The sequence below is a fragment of the Helobdella robusta genome (assembly GCF_000326865.2).
Source record: "Helobdella robusta unplaced genomic scaffold HELROscaffold_25, whole genome shotgun sequence".
Lineage (NCBI taxonomy): Eukaryota > Metazoa > Annelida > Clitellata > Rhynchobdellida > Glossiphoniidae > Helobdella > Helobdella robusta.
The window spans coordinates 2,243,690-2,256,798 of NW_008704310.1; the positions used below are offsets into that span (position 1 = coordinate 2,243,690).

General features: G+C 34.1%; 2 protein-coding genes across 2 annotated transcripts; one reads left to right on the forward strand and one right to left on the reverse strand.

Moving 5' to 3' along the window:
- Window positions 1-2,357: 2,357 nt before the first annotated feature.
- Window positions 2,358-4,060, forward strand: HELRODRAFT_173176 (hypothetical protein; the record flags this gene model as incomplete). Its single annotated transcript, XM_009019786.1, has 5 exons — window positions 2,358-2,648; window positions 2,814-2,876; window positions 2,936-3,200; window positions 3,511-3,726; window positions 3,861-4,060. The coding sequence occupies 5 exons, from the start codon at window positions 2,358-2,360 to the stop codon at window positions 4,058-4,060; spliced, it is 1,035 nt and encodes a 344-aa protein (XP_009018034.1).
- A 3,408-nt stretch (window positions 4,061-7,468) lies between these two features.
- Window positions 7,469-9,618, reverse strand: HELRODRAFT_173177 (hypothetical protein; the record flags this gene model as incomplete). Its single annotated transcript, XM_009019787.1, has 3 exons — window positions 7,469-7,813; window positions 7,878-7,957; window positions 9,144-9,618. 3 exons carry the CDS (start codon window positions 9,616-9,618, stop codon window positions 7,469-7,471), a joined length of 900 nt encoding a protein of 299 aa, XP_009018035.1.
- Window positions 9,619-13,109: the final 3,491 nt, after the last annotated feature.

Here is a 13,109-nt window from a genome sequence, read left to right on the forward strand (position 1 = left end):
TTTCTTGTGAATTTTTATAATACTCCTGGTATGTTATTTGTAATCCTTGACTAGCGCGTAATTTGTACTGGTGTAATGACATCGACAATTGTTTTGAGTATCACTTGGGACTGCAGTTCAACAACGTGGTTGTAACAGGACTTCAAATGAGCTTCATCAATAAGAGCGAGAGACTGCTTCAGCGAGCCCGTGTCAGACAGCAAATTGTTAGGTTTGATATAAGACGAAGTTGTTTCTTGAAATAGACATTGGATTTCCACGTTGATGCTGTTCTTAAAATAACTTCTAATTTTTAATTTTGTTTTTTTAGCAATGTATTTCAGTAATGCAATGTTATTGCCGCCAAACTTTGTTGGTAGCGAAAGCATCTGGGACACACAGCCACTGACCGGCATTGCAAACCCACTCTCTGGCCTTCTCCAATATCCAAGTCAATAAAAAATTATAGCAACAGAGTTCGTATTGTAGTTGGGAAGGGATGAAACTTCTTAAAATCTGAAGCCTCTGTTGTGGCGTGATGTCGAGAGACGAAGTGGTTTTTAAGAAACTGGTCAGTTTTGAAACAATCGCCTTTTTGGATTTTTTGCCTTTGCCCTCAAAATCATATGATTTGTCCAAATAGACAAAACAATCATCAATTTTTATATCGGAGATCACATCATCATCGATCGTCAGTCTTGGAGAAAACTGTTCGTATGCTCCATCTTTTTTCCTCATGCCAAATGCGCTACATTTGTCTATTTGCATCTGCATGTTTGACCACTTACACCAAGCGTAATTCAAATCAATTAGCTTCTGGACACTTTCTGTACTATGGGCAATAATAATAATAAATCATTTTGTTTCAAAGTTCTTTGAACGTCTAGTGCTGACTAGTTTGCTAGGTCATTTATCCATTTATCCACCCATAGACTCTTGCCGTCGGTTCAGTCGGCTTACAGACCTGGTTCATCTACGGAAACTGCTCTCCTAAAGGTATTTGGTGATAAAGTAAAAAAAGTTGATAATGGTAATGTGGTATGGTTGGCGATGTCGGTGTCGATCGAATAAGGCATACATCGTCAGAGAAATAATGTCTACTTTCACTGACGGCGAGTACATCCAGCTTCTTATCACAGACAAGTTCTCTTACGGCCATATATTTATTTTGTAAACTATTTATGTTTATGTGAGGAAAATTTATATTATTTTTTACACAGCAACAATTTTTCGACAGATTAGTTTTATTTCGCCGAAACTTTAGGCGCCAAATATGAAATTTAAACAAAGTTTTTCCAATCCGTCTTGAAACAGTGTACGTGTTTAAGCTACGTAATTTGTCTGAGCTGTACTTTAACAGCTTAGTGCCTTCCATTAACATAATTAATTCAAGTTGCAACAATAGCCAAAATTATTACAAGTTAGTTAAAAAAAACAGTTAATTAACAGTTAATTAACAAATTACTTTTAACAAATCTATGACCGAAGAGTTTATCCGCAAAACGAACTAAAATTCAGCAACAATAACGAATGCTAAACGTCAAAAAATCAGAAAAACCAGCGAACTTAAGAAACACGTTTACCAGCTGATAAACGCAAACGAAATATATATATTTAAACGATATATTGGCTAATAGGTTGATCTCGTCTGGCAAGGTCAAAAACTTGGATGTGATGTTTGACAGTTCTATGAAGATGTTGCTTCGGGTCGCGAAACTCAATGCTATCTGCTTTCTTCAGCTACGAAGATTGTATCTGGTCAAGAAATGTCTTTCAGTTGATATTTTTATTGGCCTAGTGTTGACTTTTTACTGTTTAGATTAAACTATTGCAAGTTGTTGCTGTATGGTGCTGGTGTAGTAGGGTTAGTAAATAAAGTTCAACAAATCCAGATTGGTCAATGTTCTAAGTAGACGTGATCACATTACAAAGTGGTTGTTAAGTTTCCACTGTCTACCGATCAGGGAACGGTTAAGATTTAAGATGGTCGTGGTGGCTCATGGTTGCGTAAATGGTGGTGGCCCAGAATATCTGAAGGAGGTTGCAATTAATAAACTGAATAAATGCTTTGGAATCTGTTGGATATTAAAAACTGTTAAAAACGTTGTCATAAAAGTTAAAAGGATATTATAACATTAACAGTTTATGTCGTCATCACTTTGTCTTCGTCAACAGCAGCAATAACAGTTCATATTGTCATCACTTCGTCTTCGTCAACATTAGTAGTAGCGGTTTGATACAAAAACTTTAAAAAATCTCATCACTAGCTCAGTATAAAAAGTCTGCAAAAAACCATGGATTAACCGGTGACGAGGCTTAGAAGTTTATCCAGCAACAGCAAGAAAAGAATTCAGAAAGACAGGAAAAACAACGTATCCATGAACTTGAAATGCAACGGCAACAGCAAGAACAGCAATGTATGCATGAACTTAAAATGCAACGGCAACAGCAAGAAAAGGAGTCAGAAAGACAGGAAAAACAACATATGCATGAACTTGAAATGGCCAGAATACAACAAAGAAATAACAATAAAAATCATTTTTATAGATTCCATCAGTTGTAAAAGATGTTTCCTTTTAACGAGGACACCGAATGTATTGATTTGTACCTGGCAAGATTCGAGGATTTTGGCCGTGCTTGTGAATTGCCAGGACATGAATAGACTCGAAGTTTGTCAGGACATTTGAAAGATTGAGCCATTAACATATGTATACAAATGAATGAACAGGACAGAAATCAGTATCCAATTGTGAAAGATGCTCTTCTGAGACAATTTGGAGCAACTGAAGAAGAATACAGAAAAAAATTATTTCATAGTGTCCCTGACCATAAAGATGATCCAAGATTCGAGGATTTTGGCCGTGCTTGTGAATTGCCAGGACATGAATAGACTCGAAGTTTGTCAGGACATTTGAAAGATTGAGCCATTAACATATGTATACAAATGAATGAACAGGACAGAAATCAGTATCCAATTGTGAAAGATGCTCTTCTGAGACAATTTGGAGCAACTGAAGAAAAATACAGAAAAAAATTATTTCATAGTGTCCCTGACCATAAAGATGATCCACGTCTGTTTGTGACAAATGTGACAATGTACTTCGATAGATGGTTAGCCATGGCAGATGTAAATCAAACATATGAAGCAATTAGAAACTACATAATACTTGACACAGTAATTAATGCATATAGTGATCAAGTCCAAGTGTTTGTGAAGGAACGTTGCCCTCGAACCTGGACGCATTAACAACACTGACTCGGCAATACAAAACTGCCTATCCAAACCAGATATTATCCAGGCCAACTACAGTACAAACTGCATTTTTTGCAGCAACTAAAACTAACAGTCAGAGAATGAAAACCAATGTTGAATATGGAAGAACGGACAAGAGATACAAGGCACAATAAAACACAAAAAAATAAATGATAATTTATCACCATACTGTGAAATTTGCGGGAAGAATAACCATAGAGCCGACAATTGCTATTTCAGAAATTCCAACTAACCTCAAATTCACAATACCCATACAGCTCGAAAATTACCAATACAGTATAAGCCAGTGAGTAAAGTTTTTTTTGCAAAGATTCTACAGGGCGATGGTAAACTAGTATTGTTCACAGCATTTGTCAACCAATGTAAATGTACTACACTAAGAAACTCAGGTACAACCACTTTATTAGTACATCAAGATTGTGTAGAGCCACATTCATACACTGGAGAGTATGGAAACATTAAAGATTTCAAAGGTAATGTTAGTACACACCCAATAGCAATAATCCATATTGATAGTCCTTATTTGACAGGATGTACAAAGCATTAGTATGAGATCAGCCTCTGGACGGCATTGACTTGATTATTGGAAACATCACTGATGTCAAAGATTGTACAAGATCTGATGTCATACAGTGGCAGAATAACCATGAAGTAAACAGGTCCATGGCGATTACCAGAACACAGAGTAGAAGAGAAAAGGATCTGAAAAAACTAGATCAAAACTATAGCAGCTACAATTTATCGCAGAACAAATTATGTTGGGGGTTGATGATGAGGATGGAGTTGATTGTAACAGTGATAAGATGAATAAAAATAATAACAACAGTGATAAGATGAATAAAATCAATAACAACAGTGATGAAATAAATAACAATAATAACAACCGTGATAATATCAGTGATAAGATGAATAAGAACAGTAACCACCCATATAAGCTGAGGGAAAATGAAAACATAAATACTACACCAGTGAATTTGGCAAACGAACAGTTGGAAGATCTTTCTTTAAAAAAATTGATTCAGCATCGAAGAAAAGATCCAAATGCCTTGATCATGAAACAAGAGGATGGAATTTATGTCAGAGACGTTAACCTCAAGACTGGACTGGTAAGATACCACAAAGATACAGACATAGAATTTTAGAATTGGCTCACGACACACCATTTGCGGGACATATGGGTGTCAAAAGAAAATTAAACAGGATATTAAATGAATTTTATTGGCCAAACATCACCAAAGATGTCGAACAGTATGTCAGATCCATGGTCCAAAAGGTTCATACATTCAGGCACCAATCCAAACAACATCGACCGCAGAGTTACCATTTCAGAAGGTTGCGGTGGATATCGGGGGACCGATGCCGGTGTTGTCTAAGAGGGGTCACAGATACATCCTTACAATAATAGATCTGTGTACTCGTTTTTCTGAGGCCATACCATTGAAACATATAACAACAAAAGATGTAGTTGCTGACACGTTGTCCAGATGTGGGGATGGTTAATCCAAGGATGTAGAATTGCCACACGGAACCACCAGCCTCGCGTGGGTTGGGGGGATGTGACGAATAAGAATCGTGCGCTTAGCGTTTTTTAGTTTCAGAACCGTATGGTGAATAGTTGAAGCGGGTTTTTTAATGGTAGTTAGTTAGTTTTGCTAGAGGTGATTTGAAGGACTTGGGCCATATTTTAATTTTGGAGTTTAAAAACTAACTTTTTGTTTTGCGTTGTAGAATCATTTTTTTGTCATAGCATAAAGAACTCGTAACAATAATAATAAAAATTGGAACAGATTTTTTATTTTTCATCACATGCGTAAAATCAATAATTAATTAATTAATAGAGAAATAGTCATGATTAAAATAAGATTAAAATATAATCATAATCATCATAGTTAGTCATCATTGCTCTTTATTTAAAATAAAATAAGTACAGCGATGATAAGATAGTTATGAAAATTGGTTCACGCATTGTTCCGATCACAATATATGGCATATGATGATGATATCACACTGCTAATTAAACTTTGGCGAAAATATTCGGTCCAATCAATTTTAGTTAAAAACAAATTGAAAGAATTGTAAAAACCTATAGGTGATAATTCAAAAGAATTTATTAAAATGGTATAATGATTAAAATTGTTCAACAGGTTGTTTTTGAGGTTGGTTGTATATTTATCGAGTTTGTATTGCTTGGACTTGACAAAGTTTGATTCGTGGCAAGTAGTTAATTCAAGTATTTCGATCGTATTGTTGCTGAGAATGGCGATGTATGGTCTAAGCGATCTGAATGGCTGTGATAGTGAACGTGTCGCATCATCCTCTACATCCGCGAAGATGGCGATATTCGGACCAGCACATGCTTTGATATTGTTGATGATTATTGAGAGAACTTTATTGTGGCGATTTAAGTATCATTTGAGTGCTGCCGTTGAGCTACAATTTGAGAACACGTGTTTATTAGTGTGTCTCACGTTGCAAAGAGAGCATAATGCATTGGTTGTTTTGCCCCATCTTTGAAGGTTAGCATTTATTTGTAGGCAGTTGTTGTGTAATATATTTTCTTATAAATTTATAAAGGACTTCTATTAATTTTACTCTCGATTTAGACCATCGTGCAATCTCTGAGTTGTAGATATTTTTATTTACTGATTTGACCAGAGCTCCTTGACACTGCAGTATCGACAGGTGGTTCAGGTTCTTCTAGTGATGTTTTCGTTTGAGAGCTTCAAGTACCTGCTTAATATCAACATTCTCTGGAATGAGATTGTCAACCTTTCTATAAGGCGTTCCGGAGAGATTTTATTTCATCGCTTGCGTTTCGTTTAAAGTAACCAAGGAGTTTCATCCTTGCCATTTCAGCATGGCACTTCAGCGATTTTACGTTGAGGCCTCCAGATTTGTAGGGCAGAGATAACATTTCGTCGAATGTCGTACATACGAAGTTCAAATATTAATTGGGATGGAACAAATCGTCTTAAAATTTCAAGTTTCCACTGGACGGACGTATGTAGTATTTGTTTTAGTTTATTATGTAGTAACTCCATTTTATTTGCGTTCCTACAATCGAATTCATAAATTTTTCCCAAATATGTGAAATGATCGTTGATGTTGATCTTAGGAATCGTCTCGTTATCAATTGATAATTTTTGTAAAAATTGTTCATATCTTCCGTCGATTTTTCTCATCCCAAATGTACAACATTTGTCTATTCTCATCGTCATACCTGTCGATCGGCACCAAGCTAGATTGAGATCAATCAGTTTTTGGGCTCCCTCTGTGCTGTTTGCAATGATTGCTGAATCGTCAGCAAATTGTAGTCAAGCTCGTGACTTCAGGCTAGCAGTTGGTTCCAAAATGTATCCGCATTGTTGATAATATTTTTGCTGTAATACTTCCATTAGAGGATTGAAGCATAAGTTGAACAGCAAGGGGGAGCTGGGATCGCCCTGCAGTACCCCACGTTTCACCGAAATTGGTGGAGTTAAATAATTACACACAGATACAGTAATGGAGTAATCAGCATATATTGATCTAATCAAATTGCTCACTTGGTCCGGGATATGGTGATGTTGAAAAATTGATGAAATGAGATCATGACTAACTTCACCAAACGCATTTCTTAAGTCCAAAAGAGTAACAATAATCGTTCTCTGGTGCTTTTTTTGCGTCCCTCAGTAGATGCGACAATAAATGGGTGTGTTCAGCTACACCGATTACTTTTGGGTAGAAACATTTTTGATTGTTTTATTGATGATGTTATTCATTTCGAGATATTTGTATAATCTATCGTTGACAAATTTTGAAAATATTTTATAGAGAACTGGTTGAAGCGTTATTGGTCTGAAGTTTGCTGGATCGCTGGCGTCACTTTTTTTGTGTGTCAATATCGTCAGGCCCCTTCTCCAGCGTGAAGGGATTGACGATGATTTCTAGCATTCAACCAGCAGTTGGTGCAAAATTGTGCGAATTATTGGACATATTTTGAGAATTGTTATTGATATTTGATCTAAAGGGCAGAAAGATGCTCTTGACTTGCATTTGTGAATGATTGATGAAATTTTGTTGCATGTTGGCGGGTCAACAGAGCATGGAAATGATGGATCCGGCGGAGTGTGGATCCAATTTGGCAGACGGCACTTTTTGTTGTGCTGATTATTTAAAATATTTTTGAAGAATTTTTCACATTCTGTAACGTTGAACAAAAGGTAGCGAACTATTTCATGGGTTAAACAGCTTTTTACAAGTAGGCCAGAATTTTTGTTGCAATTGATTGGTAATATCTGAGTTCTTCCTATATTTTTTTTGCGCTTTCAAGGCCGATAGCCTTGATCCTATTTCTTTACTAAGCGCTTTGATTTGCAAGTCGTAGTTGTGATTGTTTTGGCCCAGGACTTTGAGTTGTTTCAGCTCCTTCTTTAGTTTGTTGATTGGCTTGTTCTGATCAACAAATGAAATTGTTTTTGTTTCCAACGTGCCATAGTTTGAAGCGAAGTAGTCGTATATTAGTGATTGAAGACTGTTGGTGAAGTTGTCGATGTTGTTGACATTGGGTAGATTTGCCCTCTGCGAATGGAAGTACGCGTTTCGCTGTTTTGGGCAGTTTTAAACCAGGAAGTGGTGTATCTACCTTGTCAGTATTCGGTGTTATTGAAGGTGGGACAAGTGATTGTTGCTGTGGAGAAAGTAACTCCAAGTTGGAACCATCATCTGGGTCGTTTGTTGTACTATCCGAATTTGAAAAGTTTTTAAATATTTTGCTCGTTGCATCCTTAGACCCTTTCTGCCTTTACAGCTTCCACCACAGCAACAAACAAGTAAATTATTGTCAATATTAATTGAATTATTATTATTATTTGTGTCATTAACTAAAATATTTGGAGATATATTAATATTATCCTTTAGAGAAACACCTGTGCAAATGTTATTGTTGACTAACGTAGCCTTTGTACAACGCCAGGAGTGTCTATTAATATTTATAAAGTTTTTATAACAATACGGACATTTACTTGCATTAATTGTTAAAATTGAGTTTAAAATCAAAAATAAAATAATTAAATATTTAAAATTAAAACTATTTAAAAAATTATTGACCGCTATAATTTTACGCCAATTTAGAATCCATTTTCAAACTATTAAACTTTATAAAACAGATTAAAATATATAAAAACAGTGAGTAAGCAGAAATTGGCCAACTCTCATGTTTCAACGTATAATAATAATAATAATAATTTTAATAATAATAATAATAATGGGAACAATCTTTTATTCAGCAATAAAATCAATGAAAATAGCAGTACAAAAAAAATAAAATAATGAAATAAAATAAAATAAAATGTCAAATGCAATAAATAGAGTATTAACCTCAGAAGCTCATCATTCGAATCGAGAGAGTACGACCAGAGTTAATTAGTTTTAAAATTGATTCATTTCACATTTCTGTCGCAAATAGATAGCATACGACGATGATATAGCAGAGTTTATAAGGTTATTGCAAAAATAATCAGTCCAAATAATATTTATTAGCGAAAGATTAAATGTTTTAAAGAGACCTAAAGTAGATATTTCAAATGTATTTATTATTATTTTTGAATGTTTTAAGTCGTCGTTTAAGTTATTTTTCAAGCTATTAGAATATTTTGATTGTTTGTAGTTCTTAGAGTTGAAGAAGTTAGTCTCATGGCAAACTGTCAACTCCAGGTTTCCAACGTTTCGCCGCGTAGCAATGCGATATATAGTCGCAATGTTTTGAATAAGCGTGATGGTGATTGAAAATTGCCTGTATTTCTTTGCAAGACCACCAGAATCGCTGTCTAAGCTGAGATGTAATGTCTGATTTTTTTCTCAGCACGTTTAGACATCTTCAACGACTGCAGCTTTGAACGAATAGCTTTACTTGTGTTGGTGATTTGATTGTCAAAGTAGTGATTGTTGTTGCCAAGTACTTTTAGATGTTTCAATTTATTTTTTAGCTCTTTGATGCTTTTGTTTGTGATATTATTCTGGTCGGTATGAGTATTTATCGTGACATAATTTTGAGCAAAATAATAGTACATCATTTTTTGAAATTTGATTGTGAATTCGTTGATGTTGTTGAGACTTGGTAGATGTTTGCGTTGTAGCTGGAAAAAAGTGTTGGCTTCTGACCATTGGGCTGGCGTTTTTGGTAATTTGACGCTAGAGAAAGCTGATTCCGTTGCTACAACCGCTTGCGCTGACGTCGATGACGAAGATGCGCCGTGGTTTGGAGTTGAAGTTGATTCCTCTGGCGATGCTCTGTTGTTATCCGTTAAGTTTTGTGGTAGTCGAAGCGATTTGTACATTTTGCACGAACGTTGATGCATAATTAGACCCTTACGGCCCTTGCACATTTTACAACAACATGATATTAAATTATTATTTTTCAAATTAATAGAATGATTGCCAACAGAATTTGCGTTATAATTGTTTGACGAAATATTAACGTTTGAATTTACACCTGTGCGAACAACATTAGTATCGAAATATCCAACATTCTTAGTACAGCGCCAGGAGTGTCTACCAACGTTTATGAATATTCTATCACAATGCGACATTTATTTGGATTTACACTATAAATTCCGTTAATTAAAAAAATTAAAATTAAATAAAAAGCATAATAGAATCTAAATTTTAAAACTATTTCCATTATCTGCAGAATTATTCCTTTTCAAACAACCAATTTTAAAACTAATTGAACAATTAAAAACTAGTAAGGGTCTAATTATGCAGAAAACCAAAAAAGCAAAGAGTAAAATAATAATAATAATGATAATAGAAATTAAGTTTAAAATTAAAATAAAATATAAAACGTAATAAAATGGAACTTTTATAAAAACAGCCGCAATTTTACAAACAAGATGAACCTAATTTAAAACTGATTTAATTAAAGACATTAAAATCAAAATTATGTATAAAAACAGTGAGCTGAAACATTTCTGCCAACTCTCGTGCCAACATACATTTATTTATTTATTTGAAAAAGCACAAAAAAGTAAATAAATACTTGTAACAGTGTCTTAACTAAAAGTAACAATATCAACAGAAAGTAACTAAAAATGCAATGGTAGTAACAAATTATTGATAATAATAGATATACATACACATTACACATACATACATACATACACACATGTACATAAACTAATTAGCATATTCACATATAAACAGAGACGAAAAAATAACTAAAAATTCAATTGGTAGTAATAAATTATTATTGATAATAATAAATATATATACACATATATATATTTGCTCAAAAAATCCACCGACGACCCAGCACCCATAAATTCATAAGCCAACCCTTCAATTAAAAATTCAACACATAAACCCACAAACGCCGGACCGTCGGCGGACCCTCTGATGTTTGGAATTTGGTCTTCTTCCTAATTTTACATACACATATACACACACATACATATATAAAAACTAATTAGCATATTCACATATATACAGAGAGGAGAAATAACTAAAAATGCAATCGGTAGTAACAAATTATGACACATACATTAACATGTTACAAGTAGTAGCATAAATATAAAAATTACACAATGTAATGATAGAAATATAAGCGGATGGACTGGAATGGAGTGGCATGTTCATTCACACCCACACACACACACTCATTCACCCACACACACCCACATCTACACACGCAGTGTAATAGCAATAATAGCAATACTATAGAGCAATTTATTTACAATATAATTATAATCAGAAGAATTATAAGATAAAAATTTAATGAATTTCTAATTTAATAATTGAAATAACATAGGCCATAACAACGAACACAAAATGAATGACAACGAGAAACTCAAACAAGCTATTTATTTAATATTTATTAAGATGTCATGTTATATTATTATTATTATCATTATTATCAACAATTTATTAAGCGCATTATAAAATTGAAATTTTTCGAAAGCGCTCTCTTTTATAAATGAAATCAGTTATTTTTGCAGATCTATTCTGTATCGATTGAAGAAAAGCAATAGCAATCCATTGAACAAGCTATTACAGCAGTCTAACCGTGAATGAACAAACGCATGAATTAGTGTTTGCATGGGTGTTTGATGTAAATATTTTCGAACGCGGTATAACTGGCAAAGCTGATAAGAACGTGTACTGACAGGTAAAAATTGAGTTTTATCTTGATTCAATTTGAGACAATTTCTTGACATCCATGTACCTACATAAAGCCATTAACACAAACAAAACCAACAACAACAATAATAATAACACCATTATACTATGTTATAAAAATTTCATGTTTTCGTCCTACAAAACTGATGAAAAAATCATGAAGAAGATAATCCATAAAAATATTAAACAAACTAACCCGAACGATAGATCTATTGCAGAAACTACAAAACATCTAACCTTTTAATTTTGAATAATTGCCTACCTCACAACACTTCCCTTTTGAAATGTAATCATCTGATACATAAATTTTCTTGTCCTCTTGACGATTGTGTGCTTCTTTAAACTTTCTATATAGGGATGACTATTACAACACTATCGCGTAGACTCACTATACACAAAAGAGACGCTATATCACAACACCCCAATAACTAGAAACCTTCTAGACAACAAAACAAAATTATTTTACAACAATCAACAGCACTACAATCTAAGAATCGCAGAAGCCATTTTCATCGAATCTGAAAAACCTTCCATCAACATCCAACAACGAATCACAACAACACTTCCAACTCGAAGAATGAGCAACAATAACGTTAATCTGATCAGCCAGCAATCTAACAATGATGATAATAACAATAATGATAATAACGACACCATCAACAACAACAACAATAATGTGAACTCTCTTTTATATCCAGAAAAACATGAAATATAGTAAAATGAGATAAAAGTCTAATTAAAATCTAATTAAATGAAATAAATTAAATTAAATACAATAGTATTCTACGATGTTCATCATTTGAAATAAACGAGTACAACAATATATAGTTAGTTTTAAACGAGCATTTCAAATGTTATTGCGTTCACAGTATATGGCATAAGATGACGGTATTACAGAGTTAATAAGTTTATTAAAAATTGATCTGACCAAATGTTATTGATTAGTGATAAATTTAAAAAATTGCAAAAACCCAATGTTGAAATTTCAACTATTATTTTCAGGTGTATTAAAATGTCATGCAAATTATTTTTGAGGTTTTCTGAGTATTTGGTGGTTTTATATTCTTTTGAGTTGAGTAGGTTGGATTCATGGCAGACCGTCAGCTCCAATATTTCTATTATGTCGTCACAAAGTTTTGCGATGTCAGGACGTAGGGATTTGAAGAGACAAGACACTGGAGGGATCCCATCATAATCCACATCGGCATATATCGAAACCTCTGGACCCGCGCATACTTTCAATCTTTCTATAATTATGTTTAAAATTTTGTTGTAACGAGTTGTGAATCTTTTCAGTGCTGTCACCAAACTGCAGTTGGACGGAACATGTTTGTTTGTTTGCCACGCTTTACACAATGGACAGTCAGCCGTTGATGATTTGCCCCATCTGAACAAATTTGCATTTGTGTGGAGTTGTTGGATGAGACTTTTTCTAGCAAATTTGAACAGTACTTCTGAGGTTTGCAGTAAATTTCGACCAGTGAGCAATTCTAGCAGCGGAAATCTGGTCTTTGATCACTGTTAAAATTGTCCCTTGGCAACGGAGTAGCGATAGATGTTTGAGTTCTGCATATTGTTGTTGGATCGTTAACATGCTGAGTGCCGGTTTTATGTCCTTTGAGTCAGGAAGCAAATTGTCGATTTTTATATAGTTGCTATAGGACTCGCTCCATAAACATTTGAGTTCTTCGTTGCCGTTTGG